The 15,487-nt window shown below is 41.4% G+C and overlaps 1 protein-coding gene across 1 annotated transcript in view; it reads right to left on the reverse strand.

Annotated features, from left to right (window-relative positions):
• Positions 1-15,487, reverse strand: part of NSD3 (nuclear receptor binding SET domain protein 3) — a 4,286,093-nt gene that overhangs the window by 114,233 nt on the left and 4,156,373 nt on the right. The window contains exon 24 of the mRNA XM_044084319.1: positions 1,952-2,156. Within this exon, the coding sequence (XP_043940254.1) occupies positions 1,952-2,156 (205 nt within the window). The remainder of the gene's footprint in view (positions 1-1,951; positions 2,157-15,487) is intronic.

The raw sequence follows: 15,487 nt of genomic DNA on the forward strand, positions 1-15,487 counted from the left end.
CTCGGATCAGAGTACTCTGAACCCGGTGGTCGGAACGAAGAAGGAGAAGTCGGTGTGAAAAAAGGAAGCGAGCTCCCCCCTCCAGAGAGAGACAGGGCTGGCAAGACCCCCATCTGGATCTGAGTACGAATGAACCTCCTCATCATTTTATCCATGTCAACTTCTGATAAGCTACACGTGGATCTCGACGAGGCCATGGACTCTGACCTGGCAGGTCGAGGAACCGAGGCCCTAGATGGAGAACATGTCTCCTCCGGCTCCAGGGAAAATCTCGGCGATTGGAGCTGAGGGGAGTCACGGATCCTAGGCTGACTTTTGGTGGGAGAAGGAAGGTCTGGAGGTCAGTTTCTCTGGTTTATGAGAGTTTGGTTCTCTCTCCTTCTCTCTGCCCCGTTTCTGCTCCATCTCCACAGGCTTAGAAATGGGAGGTTGAGTCCCAGCCTGGGAGGGAGTAGAAGCAAGGGCAAGAGAGGAAGGAGAGGCAGCCACAGCAGCCGCTGTGACAGAAGCCGAGGACGAGTCAACCAACTCAGAAGAGGGAAGAAGGCCTTTCAGGGGCAACTTAGCCTTCCTGTCCTTGATAGCGTGCGTGTAAAAATCCGCGCAAATAGAGCAATCTGTATTCAGATGGGCAATGCCCAAGCACGTCACACAAAGAATGTGGCCATCTGCAGGAGACAATTTATGGCCGCACTCAGTGCACCTTTTGAAAATAGGCTTATCAACCATGTCTCTATCCAGCCACTCACAGTAGAGAAGGGATAAAAAGGGAAAGAAAAAATTACCAGTTTTCCCACTCAGACCACTCACCACACACTCAAGTCACACATAACACACTGAGGGGGGGGGTGAGCAAAGTACACAAACAAACTAATTCTAAACTACAAAATAAAAAGTTCTATTACACGACGCACCAGTGAGAGGAGGAAGAGAAGAAACCTACACTAAACACTTATACTCAAAATTTTAGAGAAAAAAGCTGCTTAAAAGCAGAAAACCCACTCACTACTCAGAGCTCAGGAGATCATGATGCTTCAGCAAGCCGTGGCAAATGAGATCTGGGGGTTGAAAGGTACTGGACGTGTATTATGGATAAGGGGAGGAGCTTGGAGCTCAGAGCAGATGCTAGTGAAATTGCCGGCTCAGATCTGATATGGATCCGGTATTGCACATTTTGAAGACCAAATGAAGTAAACTACTTCAGATCAAATACTAGCTCAAGATGCAACACTTTTAAAGCATTTCTAATTAAGGGGATTTGTTCCCCTTCTATTCCCAGATGGAGAGCTGTGCCCACATACTCCTACTTCTTGCAAATACTAAGTCTTAGACTAATGTATCCTGGAAAAACAGGAATACTCTGAGATATCAAAACCTCAGAATTAGCAAATATCACTCCATCCACAATTAACTTTCTACTGATCTGAGACCTACAATTATGACTTCAACTTTTCAATGGGTACCTGCAAGATTGAGTGAATTCACTCCCTACATATGAATGAACTTGATATTCTAATGTGGCTGGCATACTAACGAGACAGATACATGAGGAGTCCCCAGCCGTCCCTGGAAACTGTAGGAGAGGCTTGTCTTGAAAAGACTTGATAACCCCATCCTAGTTTATATTATCAATAACACCAACATTTTTGGATCAATACAGTGAGTTTGCTACAGGTGGACAAAGACAATCGCAAAGTATTTTATGAGCACCTGGAGCTGTTAGCTTTTTTTTGTGTAGTTCTGATGTTACTTCCAGCACATCCCACTTACAAATGTGTTATACAGTATCTCAGATAAGAAGATATCTACCACCATAGCTGTTCTTTATTTTGTTAGTGTTAATGGTCAAGTGAGTAAAAAAAAAAAAAAAAAAAAAAAAGATTCAATAATTTAACAAGCAATAGAAATGATACTGCAAGCTAGTATTCTTCTGAACTTCAGTCCTACTTACCAAAGGGTGGTTTGGTCAGGTTAAGGCATGAAAGATGATATGCTTTTGGACACACTTTCTTGTCGCACATCACTAGCTCTCCTCCATCTCCACACAGGAAACAATAATCTTCATTCAAATGCTTCTGTTCAGTTTTCACTTTGCGCCTCTTCGGTTTCAGCTTTGCATTTTTGGCCTTTTCTTCATTGGCTGTTGCACAGGCAGTCTGTATTGTGTGATACAAAATGTCATTTAAAGTAGCAACTGAAAGACAAACAAACACAACATTATCGACAACATTCATTAGTACAGTCTGAAGCCTACGTCAGAAACTGTCTACAAACAGAAAGCAAATGCATCATTTTGCTCAGAGAGAAAGGGTCACAGGGTCCGAATGCAGAGATGATAAAATCAGCAAAAGGAGAAGGATTGCTGGAACTGAATTCATCCTCAAGTCTTGGTGAGTACCTTCACAAGATGGACCCTGTTTTTCAAAAAAATCTCACCAAGACAACACTGATATATAGACTGTATTTTATATAGCATATACAATGGACAGAAGTAGGTTAAAAAATAAAGTAAATAGCTGGATGCACAAGTCCCAGGATAAAAGAGTGCCCGATCCTGGTAGGCACACTTGTACCAGGACCTACAATGGGGCTAGCCAAGGCCCAGGGGGAAGATAGTCCCCCCGTTCTAGAAGGAAGTAGCAGTCCACAAAAATCACAAAAAAATGATAGGACAAAAAAGAGCCATACAGACAACAGAGTGGACTACTGAGGATAAGAAAGAAATTGGGTATTGTTATTACTATGCAAGAAGCCTAGAATTTTCATGTCTTTTGTCTGGAACGCCTTCACTGTGAGAGAAATTAGAGGAAAGAAAAATACTTCCACAAAAAACTGTCAGAAGTTTAAAATAAAAGAAAATTGTGTTCATCAATACAACAGATGCATGAAAAACACTATATGGACCAAGAAACCGTGCGCTGTTTGGAAAAATAAGTGACTGAAGAAGTGCAAAAATTTAACAGAACAATATTTAGAGATGTTTGAAGGGTATAAAAAAGAAATATGGACTTGGGGAAGAAAGAGAGATCTGATGTGGTGCAATATTTATGCAAAGGAGAAAGCAAAATTAGTTAATACAAAAAAGGCACACCAAAAGATATTTGAAGAGCAATACATGCAAAGGCATCCAGATATGAAAATTTTCACAATAAAAAAAATAAGATCACAAAGAGGGAATGCAGAACAAAAGATTAGTCAAGTAGAAGTTAAAAAATAGAAGCTGAAGTACTGGAATATTTGTGAAGTAAAGGATTCAGTGTAGAAACTCTAACACAGGTTAGAACTAACTCTACCTAATTTCTTTCAGTATCACACCCTACTTTTATTTAGTTACTATGTTTGTTCTCTAATCTGTATTGCTATTCACATTTGTTCTATTACTAGCATGTTTCTTTCAATGTATTAACTGTTATTATTGCTATTCTGTATTTGATAAGTTGTATTTTTATTACTGCCTACATAGTATTAATATCTCTCTGTACCTACATTGTCACTGTCAAATGTTGAATGTACATTTTGTCTTGGAGCTTTTCTCCCCAGGACTCCATTGAAAATGGGTTCTTTTTGGCCCAATGGACTATCCTGGTAAACCAACTGCAATAAATAAATAAATAAATAAATAAATAAAATCACAGCATGATGGAACAACTAGTCCCTAAAGTAAGAAGAAACAAGAGGAGCAGGAGAAATCTGAAGAAGAAATACGGACATGGGAATGAAAAGGAGATTTAATATGGTGAGATATTTATGCAAAGGAGAAAGCAAAACTAATCAATGCAAAAAGAGCAGCACTAAAGATATTTGAAGAGAAATACAGGCAAAGACATCTGGATATGGAAACCTTTACAATACAAAAAACAAGACGACAAAGAGGAAAAGCAGAAAAGAGGATTAGTAATGGAGAAGTTAAAGAAACAGAAACTGAGGTTATGGATTACCTGCAAAGTGAAGGATTTAATGTAGAAAATTTAACTCAGATAATAACACAACATGATAAAGCAATGGATACTCAAATTGGGGAGAAACCAGTGGAGCAGGAAGCATCTAATCAGTTGATATATGAAGATATTTTGGAGCCTCCCATAGGAATCCAGCACAAACATTCAGTTGGAGCTACAGAGCAAGGGAGGGAACAGGAAAATGTGGCAATCCTGACACAGTCAATACTGTGAAGTGATAGGCCAGTGAGTTCCCATATGAAACAGCAATGGATGACACAGGGAGAAACTGAAGAGAATGTGGCACAGGAAGATTCTCTGGAGCTTTCTATAGAATGTCAGCAGGAAACGCAGAACAAAGAATGTGCCCTCGTTTTAGAATAAAATGATCTAACAGAAGAGTTGCTTGATTTAATAGAGATGGATAGACACATTAAGATGAATGAAGGAAATACATTGCAGTAGGGTCAATAAAACCCAAAAAGTTAGAAGATTTGTTTAACAAAAAACATCTTTATTAAATTAACACATATGACATAGGCAATCTTACATTTATATAAATGGTGGCTGCCAAAAAAGCAGTTACTATAAAATGGAAATCAAAGTCTAAACCAACTTTACTAGAAGTAGGGAATGTAGTAACAGATAAACCAAAAAGTTGTGGAAATGCACTGAAAATCACCAATAAATCCAAGCAAAAATGCTAAAACCAGAGCAGAACTCAGTCGAGGTATATCCAAAAGCTTTTTAATGAATCCACACAAGACAAACGTTAAAATGATAAAAACATTAACGCCTTCACTCAATACATATGCGTTTTCATCTCATTACTCAAGACTTCATCAGATGACCAGTGTATACTTCCATTAATAGTATATATATATTGGGTTTAATTAACAAAAAACAATGAAATTAAGCTAAATGTATTCAACAGAACCAATGATTTTACACATAAAAAACAATTAAAACTTCAGTCCGTGACTTGTTATATATACTTTTCTCATGAAACCAATAAAACTTTCAATATTGTTGTTGTGTCTTTCGTCTTTTTCCCGGTTATGGGTCGCCACAGCGGAACTCCAGTCCGCTAATGATTGGTAGTTGATTTTTACGTGCCGAGTTACCAGCCCTGACGCACAACTTCAACTAAGGTACGCCCATTCACGCATGTCTGCACGCAGAAGACGCTCTAGCTGAGAATCAAACCAGACAGCGTCTTACTGTGAGGCGACAACGCTACCGCAGCACATAAAACTTTCAATATTAATTCTTAAAATAATAAATATATATGTATATAACATTCAATTTTGTTTCTATTTAAAATCTTTGCTAATGTTAAAAATGTGATTAAAACTGTCACTTATTTCTAATTATATTGTGAATATAAAAATGTGTGAAATCTAAGGAAACAATGCCATCTGGTGGCTAAACTTTTTATTACATTCAAATACATTCAGAGCTTAGCAGACATTAATTTTAGTAGTGGCAATACTGAAACATAATCATTTAACCCAGGGGGATTTCCTGCTTCTAGGGTCACTTGCCACCATAGTTCGCTAAATTCTATCTTCTCTTCCCATGGACCTCCCCTAATGTCATTTCTAACTTGTTCCAACACCAGAAAAGAAAATGTGGGTTTTATACATAACTTTGAATGTTTGAACAGGGCATTAGTTTCCTTGCCCACCGCTATATCATAAATATGTTTGTATATCCTTCTTTTTAACATTCTTTCAGTCTTCCCTACATAGAAGGAATTACAAACTAAACAGTTGGCTAAATAAACCATTCCTTTTGATTCACAATTATAATAATCAGTACTAGTGATCCATTTTTTTCTATTTCTAATACCTATCTGTGTTCATAATATATGTACATTCTGCACAGTGTCCACATTTATATGTACCCATTCTGTTTCTATTAAAATTAAACTTACTATTTATTTTCTAAAATGTTCCTTATGCACTGTGAATTTTTGTATACCACTTTATAAGAAAATTTAGATATAATGTCCAAATCAGTAAGGGAAACAAATCTGTCCCATTCTCTTAAAAACATTTTTTTTTGATATTATTATTCAAAGCATTGTATTCCAAAATCATTGCTTGTTGATAGTTGTCACTAGTGTTCTCTTTATACTCATTTCCTCCATTACTTTGCTCAATATATTTTTGAATAGGTTTAAATCTGTTATTTCTTCCTTTTTCAACCTCCACTCTAATGTCTCTAATGAATTCCAGGGGATAACCTCTTTCTATAAACATTTTTCCAGCAGATTACACTCTATTGAAAAATCTGTGTCAAGGCTAGTCATGCGGCACCCCCTTACAAACTGCCTCTTAACTATATTTTTCTTACAGTGTAGGGGGTGGGCGCTTTTATAATGCAGGAAGGAATTACAAAAGGTAGTTTTTCTACAGATCTTAGTTTCAAATTTTTTATCTATCTTATATAGCTCCAAATCCAAATACTGAAAACTTATATTTAAAATTTTACGTGTAAACTTTAGAAAATTAGTAGTATTGTTCATATATAGCATGAACTCCTCAAACTTTTCTTTTCCTGCTGTCCAAAAAATAACTATATCATCCAAGAATCTAGGATAAATATGAATGTATTTGAATGTAATAAAAAGTTTAGCCACCAGATGGCAATGTTTCATTAGATTTCACACATTTTTATATTCACACTATAATAAGAAATAAGTGACAGTTTTAATCACATTTTTAACATTAGCAATGAATTTAAATAGAAACAAAATTGAATGTTATATACATGTATATTTATTATTTTAAGAATTAATATTGAAAGTTTTATTGGTTTCATGAGAAAAGTATATATGACAAGTCACGGACTAAGGTTTTAATTGTTTTTTATGTGTAAAATCATTGGTTGTTTTGAATACATTTAGCTTAATCTCATTGTTTTTTGTTCATTAAACCCAATATATATATATATACTATAAATGGAAGTATACACTGGTCATCTGATATTGAGTGAAGGCGTTCATGTTTTTATCGTTTTAACGTTTGTGTTGTGTGGCTTCATTAAAAACCTTTTGGATATACCTTGACTGAGTTCCGCTCTGGTTTTAGCACTTTTGCTTGAATGTAGTAACAGAGATAAAACAGCTGGAATTGGGATCTTTTGAAAAGGAAAGAAGCAAACTACATAGGAAAAATGGGAGTTGTGGGAACAATATATGCTTCAATATATTCTTGCAATGACACCACTTTAGTTGCAAACATGATGCATAAGAGAAACCACTGAAACAACTGTAGCTGCAAATATTATACATTACTTAAAACCTAACCAGTCATTGTCAGTTAAGCATTATACAACTCATTCGAATCCTGCCTTCATTTAAACCTCTGTCCTTCTCTGCATATATTGTTCCCATAACTCCCATTTTTCCTATGTAGTTTGCTTCTTCCCTTTTCTAAAGATCCAAATTCCAGCTGTTTTATCTCTGTTACTACATTCCCTACTTCTAGTAAAGTTGGTTTAGACTTTGATTTCCATTTTCTAGTAACTGCTTTTTTTGCAGCCACCATAATTAGACTCAGCAAGGCTTTACTATGCCAAGGTAATTCAGATTCTGTATCATGGCTCAAAAAATCATCTCCCCAGTCAGTCCAGTCTGCTCACCCAGCATCCCCAACAGAGCGGTCCACAGGGAATCCCTATGACAAAACAAACGTTAGGACTGTCCATAGAGATTCATGTGATATAACAGAAGTAAATAGGATACATTACTGTGCAGCCAAATTAATAACAAAAAGTTCTACCACAAGAACACAGGGTAGTAAGGGAAAGGACAGTGAGAAATCGAATGCCATCATGGAAGTATTGAATAGGGAAAACTAAAAAACAATTAAGACAAGAAGTACCACCATTAGAAGAGTATAGAAGAGGAAACAGATCAACAAAAATACTCAGAAAGATAGACATGATAAAAGCAATGCACAGCATTACAACAGATCAGGATTTATCGTGCACTATCACAAACAATAAACTAAAAATATCAGCACAGGCAGAAAAATTTAGAAGATATGTAGATAAATTTAAAGCAAAAGCACAAAATAAACAATTTATTGATGACCCAAAAAAGTTTTATAGAGAAATGGGAAACAAGGTAAAAGGAATTGAAAGACCACCCCCCCCAAAAAAAAAGTAGAAGAAATAGATACATTTTGGAGAAATATCTGTCAAGATCCTGTAGAACCTAACAAAAATGCTAAATGGATAGAATAAGTAAAAGAAAGAATAAGAAGTTTAAATGTACAGGATGTGAAATGGGATGAAGTAACAGCCAGGGAGACTGAAACAAAGTTAAGAAAAGCCTCTAACTGGAAAACCCCAGACCCAGATGCAGTACCCAACTTCTGGCTAAAAGTATTAACATCTTTGCATGAAGATTTAGCCATGAGTAGGAACTATCTGTATGCACACTCCAAAGAAACACCAGCCTGGCTAATAAAAGGAAAAACAATGCTACTTAAGAGTGAACCTGCAAGCTAGCCTAAAAACTATAGACCAATAATAAGAAGTTATGTTCTTACCATAACGTTCCATGTTAGTTGTCTTCTTCTCGCCTTCTTTTTTGCTGGATGGGTTCGGAGCCGATCCTCGGCTCCGACTCGGCCTATACTATAGCTTGAGAGCTATTTTTACCGGCTCGAGGCAGCCCTATAACCCACAATACCATGCGCTAACTCCCCAGATCTCGTTTGGAAGCTAAGACATAGTATAAATATAATATCATAATCCTCATTTGCAAGTACGGACTCCCTGCTAAGGGTACGGGGAAACCGTAACATGTTGCATCTCCAGAAATGGAAGGACTCAGAGACCTCAAGTCTATCCAGGCTAGGGGGCAGGAGGGAGGGACGCAAGAAAGAAGGCAAGAAGAAGACAACTCACATGGAACGCTATGGTAAGAACATAACTTCTTAATGTTAAGTTGTCATTCTCGCCTTCATTCTTGCTGGATGGGACAGTGTCCCTAGCACCTTAGTCCTGGGTGGCTCAATGGAACAGACTCCTGAGTACAGTGGAACCAAAGTCAGCTCTATTTCTGGAGGCTATATCAAGTTTGTAATGGGCAATAAAGGTATGTTTGGAAGCCCATGTAGCTGCTGCACATATGGCATCTAGTGGTAACCTTGCTTGAAATGCTGTTGATGTTGATAGTGCCCTGGTTGAATGAGCCTTAGGCCTAGACGGAAGTTGCCTGTGTCTCAACTCATAGACAAAGGTAATAATAGATGTCAACCATCTGGAAAGAGTAACCTTTGATACCGGAAGCCCTTTCTTTCCTGCAGCATAAGAGAGAAAGAGCTGGTCTGACTTTCTGAGTTGTTTTGTCCTGTCTAGATAATACCGTAGTTGGTGATGAACATCTAATGAATGTAATTTCTGTTCAGCCCTGTTGGCATAGTCTGGGAAGAAGACAGGCAAGTCAATGGAGTGGTTTAGATTTGCTTCCGAGGACACTTTCGGTAGGAAGGAAGGATTTGTTCTGAGAGTTACCCTGTCTTTGTGAAAGTCCAAATAAGGGGGACAGACAAGGCTTGAAGTTCCGATACCCTTCTGGCAGATGTTATGGCTACTAAAAAAAGAGTTTTCCAAGAAAGAAGCTTGAGGGAGCAAGAAGCTGCAGGTTCAAAAGGAGGCAGAATCAATGAGGTTAGAACTAAATTCAAATCCCATTGTGGAGGTGGATCCTTAACTGGAGGTCTAAGCAAAAAGATGCCCCTGAGGAAGGCTTTACAGAGTTTGTGGGACATAATATTTGCTTCTGAGAGCCCAACATGAAAATTAGCAATGGCCGCTAATTGTACCCTGATAGTGGCCGACGATGACCCTGAATGAAAAAGCTCCGCCAGAAAGTCTAGAACCTTATGAATGGGTGCATGGAAAGGATCTAAGGACCTAGCTTGTGCCCAGTGCGAAAAACACTTCCATTTACTCGCATACGTCTTCCTAGTATTGGACTTATGGGAAGCCAGAATGATATCACGAACAGGAAGAGAAATAACAGGAAGCCTGGCCATGGCTGGAAGTGGAGCAACCAAGCTGTGAGGTTGAGGGAATGAAGAGACTGATGCAGCTTGCCCGTGAGATAGGTCAACAGATCCGGAAGGGGTTCCAGATGCCAAGGCTGTTCCAGTAGGTAACTGTGCAGGAACGGAAACCATACTTGTCGAGGCCAAAATGGAGCAATGAGGATCATTTTGGATCTCAATGCGGTTGCTTTCTGAATTAATTGCGGGATCAATGGTAAGGGAGGAAAGGCATATAGAAGACCCTGGGGCCAATCGTGAACAAGAGCGTCTCTGGGGGGATGGCCTGGTAAAGGAAAGAGTGTGAAGAAGTCGGGGCACTTGCTGTTTTGAGGAGTTGCAAAAAGATCACAGTAAGGCTAGCCCCACTTCTGAAATATTCTGTCTGCTACCGCTTGATTTAGAGACCACTCGTGAGGCATGAGGATAGTTCTGCTTAATCTGTCCGCTATGACGTTGGACTTCCCGGGGATGTGCGTTGCTATCAGAAACCGTTGAGAGGAAATCGCCCATTGCCAAAGTCTGAGTGCTTCTCGACATAGGGGGTAGGACTTTGTTCCGCCCTGCTTGTTTATGTACCACACTACAGACATATTGTCCGTTTGAATTGCTATAGTCCCTATGGGAAGAGAGCTCTGAAGGGCTTGCAACGTCAAAAGCACCGCCCTCATCTCCAGGACATTTATGTGCAGGTGGCGTTCTGATTGTTGCCATGTGCCCTGGACCGTCCTGCCCTGATAATGCCCCCCCCCCACCCGATCAGGGAGGCATCCGTTGTCACCGTGGCAACTGGGGGGGGGGAGAACAAAGGGTCTGCCCTGAAAAAGCTGAGGGGAAACCATCCACCAGGAGAGATGATTCTTGCAAGATGGGGTTATCAAAATGTTGCGAGTCATTGGTAGCTGTTGAAAGGACCACTGAGAAAACAGCATCCACTGGAGGAGCCTCATGTGGAAGCGGGCTAATGGGAGTAGAAGAATCGCCGCTGCCATGAGGCCTAACGCTTTCAATAGTAGCTTGACTTGAACTCTGTTGGGCTGAAACAGGGACTGAACATTCCGCCTTATGTCTGTCACTCTCTGAGGTGGTAATGTTGCAGACATTTTTGTGGTGTTTAATACGGCGCCTATAAAGTTTATACATTGACAAGGAGGATTTTGCAAAATTTATAGAAATACCTAGACTGTTGCAAAGTTGAATAGTGTAATCCCTGGCCATTATAAGATGCTGCTTGGTGGTAGCGGAAATGAGCCAGTCGTCTAGATATGGAAACACCTGGAATCCTTTTTGTCTCAGGTGAGCCATGACCACTGCCAAGCATTTGGTGAACACCCGGGGGGCTGTGGTGAGACCAAAGGTCAGGGTTCTGAACTGATAATGACTGGCTCCCAGCCGGAAGCGGAGAAACCTCCTGGAGCGCCTGTGTATCTTTATATGATAGTACGCGTCCTGGAGGTCTAAGGAGCACATCCAGTTGTCTCTGCCCAAAAAGGATAGAATGGACTGCAGTGTTACCATCCGAAATTTTGTCTTTTGTACAGAGTTGTTCAATCTGCTGAGGTCCAAAATGGGTCTCCAGTCTCCTGTCTTTTTTGGTACCAAAAAGAATCTGGAGTAGATTCCGGATCCTAGCTGATCTGCTGGGACTGCCTGGATGACTCTTTTTTTCTAACAGCTTTTTTATTTCTAGTTGAGCCTGACCCCTTTGTGCGGGTGGTATGTCTGGTAGGGTCTTGGCGGTTGTACCGGAGGGGAAGTGAAGGGAATTTTGTAACCCTCGGATATGATCTTCTGTACCTATGTGTCTTGGGAGAGGGATTGCCAGGCTTCCGGGTACAGAGATAATCTTCCCCCGACTGCCTCCGAAGGCGGACAGTCGGGCAGCTTCTCAGGGATGCTGAAAGGGTTGGTCAGGGAAAGATTCCCTGGAACCCTGGTTCTGTGGACCCCCTCTGCCCCTGGGGCAGCGTCTATTATTACTCCCCCCTCTGCCTCTACGGGGAAATTCACCATGTGCGGCAGGTGTGACTCCCTGTGGTTTGTGGAACCACATCTTTCCATCCCTCTGTCCCTTAGGATAAGGTCTAGAAGGTGTGGAAAAATGGACTCCTACGGCAGAGAGAGTCTTACCATCTTGCTCGCATATGGTGAGGGTATTCTTCACCTGAGGTCCAAACAATTCTGAACCACCAAAGGGGGTGTTGGTGAAGGACGCCTTGAAGGGATCGGCAAAGTTACAGAGTCGCATCCAAGCGTGACGTCTCAACGCAACACCTGTGCCAGCAGCCCTACTCGCTCCATCGGCTGGGTAAGAGATAAGCCACATAGAGGAGTTATAACAATGGAGTTCAGGGTGGCCAGCTGGAAGTTTATCTTGTCCTGATACCCCGCAGCAGAAGGATCCTGTACCGTTTCACCCAGTTCTTTAAGCAAGTCTCTCTGAAGGCGGGTGAAATGGCATAAATAGTTCAGCGATCGCATAGTAAAGGTCACTGAAGCAAATGTCCACTTGCCGTACCTATCCATGGTCCTGGACTCTTTGTTAGGAGGATGAACAGGTACAGAAGGATCAGCCAATTCCTTCTTAGTGGCTGCTGCTACCACCATAGCATCAAATGAAATGCCTTTGGTGAGAAAGGATTTGTCCTCTAGTGCAGAAATAAATTTAGAAGGCCTCCTAGGGGTAGGTTCCATTGAATCAGGAGCTGCCCATGCCTTTCTAGCCACTACCTCCATTAGTGGGTCGAAAGGGGGAGACACCCAGGAGGTTGAAGGGCGAGATCCAAAAGCGTCAAGGTAAACCAACTCCTCCTCAGAAGGTTTGAGAGTGGACTAATTTCCCCTCTGTTTTAGGATTTCTAGGATGTCTGAAAAAGAGACATCCTCAGAGGGGGATCTGGGGGAACCCTCTGACTCATCCAAGTCGGTGTCCGACGTGACAGACTCGGGGGAGTCTATGTGCTTCCTCTTGCACTTTCTTTTCCTAGGGGGTTCCCCTGAAACTTCAGGGGAGCCCTCGGAAGAGGAGGAGACACCCAAAGTGGGTACCCTACGCTTTGGATCTCTGCTGTCAGATGTAGGAGGATGGCCAGAGACCGTAACAGACACTGTAGAGGGAGGAGCTGCAGAACTTAACCTTGGAGTGGACACTGGGTCCAGCACGCTCCTCATCACCTCGAAGGCTCCCCTATCAGGTACCAAAGGTAGTCCCGGCTCCGAAGAGACCGGAACCGCCCCTGGCACCAACAGAGAAGGCTCCGAGAATGATGTCGGGGCCGAACTAACCAGAGCCGAAGCTCCGAGAGGGAGAGCGGGGTCGGACAAGGGTCCGATGCCACTTGCCCCCTCGGAGCAGACAATGGAATCCCGGCGCCCGGACCTCTCCACGGACGGAATCAATGAAGAGGTCGAAGCCAACGACACTGGAGCCGAAGGTGGGAGTATCGGCTCCGACGTGGGCAAAGCTACGGTTCCGACAAACTCCGGCTCCAAACTCGAGAGGTGAGTCGAAGGAGGAATTGATAGCAGTACCGAAGGAGCCACAGTCTGGTGAGATGGGCTCTGGAGCATTTGGGCTAGTACCTGAGATTTTATGAGCCTACTGACCACCCTCTCTATGTCGTGCGGAGAGCCTGGATGACCTAGATGAGTGAGTCCTATGACTCCGCTCTGATAAGAGAGGGGATCTCGGAGCCGATCGGACGGAATCTAGCGAGGGGGATCTAGAGTGCTTGCGCGCTGGGGTCGGCTCTGATGCTGGTTTCATTGCGGATACCACTTTGCCCACCTCGGATCCGGATGGAACCGAAGTCGGAGCCATCTCGATAAGGCCAGCCCTCGACTCAGAAGCTGGAGCCGAGGGTTTGGCGGTTTTTGAAGACTTCCCCGAGCCAGACTTGGACGGGGAGTCATCGGGCTTTAACAAGCCCCTTAGGATGAGCTTATTATGCCTCTCCTGCAGGACTCTTGAACTAAACCCGTGACAGATGGAACAAGAGTCCTGCAGGTGTAAAGGCCCCAAGCAATAGACACAAGAAGTGTGACCGTCTGTCAGAGACATTTTCTGACAGCACTAGTCACACTTCTTGAATTCCGAGACCTTAGTGTCTTTGGACATAGTCCTACCCACAGTAAACACAGTCAGTCCACACACACACTCAACTAAAAATTAGAAAAGTTAAGGGAACTGACTAAACCCACATACACAGACACTGTAAGGGGTGAGGAAAACTAAGGCAAAGCCCGTAGGCCCAAAGATAAAAATCAACTAAAGAAGGGAAGAAGGGCTACAAAAGGGTTGTATGAATAAGACAATTAGTAGGGACCTAAACAAGGGAAACTAACTGGAAAAACTACCTGAAAATTTAATTTAATAGAATAAATCTCTTTACTGACCTGAACCGGTAAAAAAAGACAACCTCGCAGCGAAGCGGCAAACGAGATCTGGGGAGTTAGCGCATGGTATTGTGGGTTATAGGGCTGCCTCGAGCCAGTAAAAATAGCTCTCGAGCTATAGTATAGGCTGAGTAAGAGCCGAGGATCGGCTCCGAACCCATCCAGCAAGAATGAAGGCGAGAATGACAACTTAACATCATGCCTTCCGATGATGTATAAATTATACACCAGAACTGATGATGACAGAGTTTATAGTCATTTAGAAGAAAACTCAATTATGGGAACAGAACAAAAGGGTAATAAAAGAAAGTCATATGGAGCAAAGGATCATTTGTTGTTAAATAAAGTCATAGGGGAGAATTGTAAAAAGGGGAAGAATCGAAGTATGGCATGGGCAGACTACAAAAAAGCATATGACATTATCCCACGTTCATGGATAAGAGAGTGCTTAAAATGTATAAGATACATCTTACGCTGATAAACTACATCACAGCGACCATGAAACAGTGGCAAACTACTTTACAGTTATACCACAATAAAAGACAAATTATTATTCCATGGATAAAAATTCAAAGAAGGATATTCCAGGGTGACCCTCTGTCACCACTGCTCTTTTGCCTTGCCCTTAAACCCATTAAGCTATCTGCTTAACAGATTAGGTCACGGCTATAACTTGGTTCCCATAAAGCAAAGTGTAAAGACTTCTCATCTTCCCTTTGTAGATGATTTAAAAGTTCATAGCCATTAGATGAGGAACTGAAAGCACAACTACAAGTAGTCAAAACTTTTTTCAGCTGCTATAAGAATGTCATTTGGTCTTGATAATTGTGCAAAAGCAACCTTTAAAGCAGTAAAGCTGCAGCACCAAGAAAACATCAGTTTGGGACAAGAATGTGATATAAAAGAACTAGCGCAAGAAGGAGTGTATAAATATTTGGGAATTGATGAAGGATCAACAATAAAACATGAACAAATGCGAATAAAACTCAGTAAGGAATATTTTTAGAACACTTAAATTAATCCTGAAAATAGCGTTGACATCTATGAACAAAGTTCAAGCTATAAACCAATTTGTTCTTCCTGTCCTAA

Source organism: Protopterus annectens, chromosome 9.part0 (genome assembly GCF_019279795.1).
Source record: "Protopterus annectens isolate FY-2018-M chromosome 9.part0, PAN1.0, whole genome shotgun sequence".
Lineage (NCBI taxonomy): Eukaryota > Metazoa > Chordata > Ceratodontiformes > Protopteridae > Protopterus > Protopterus annectens.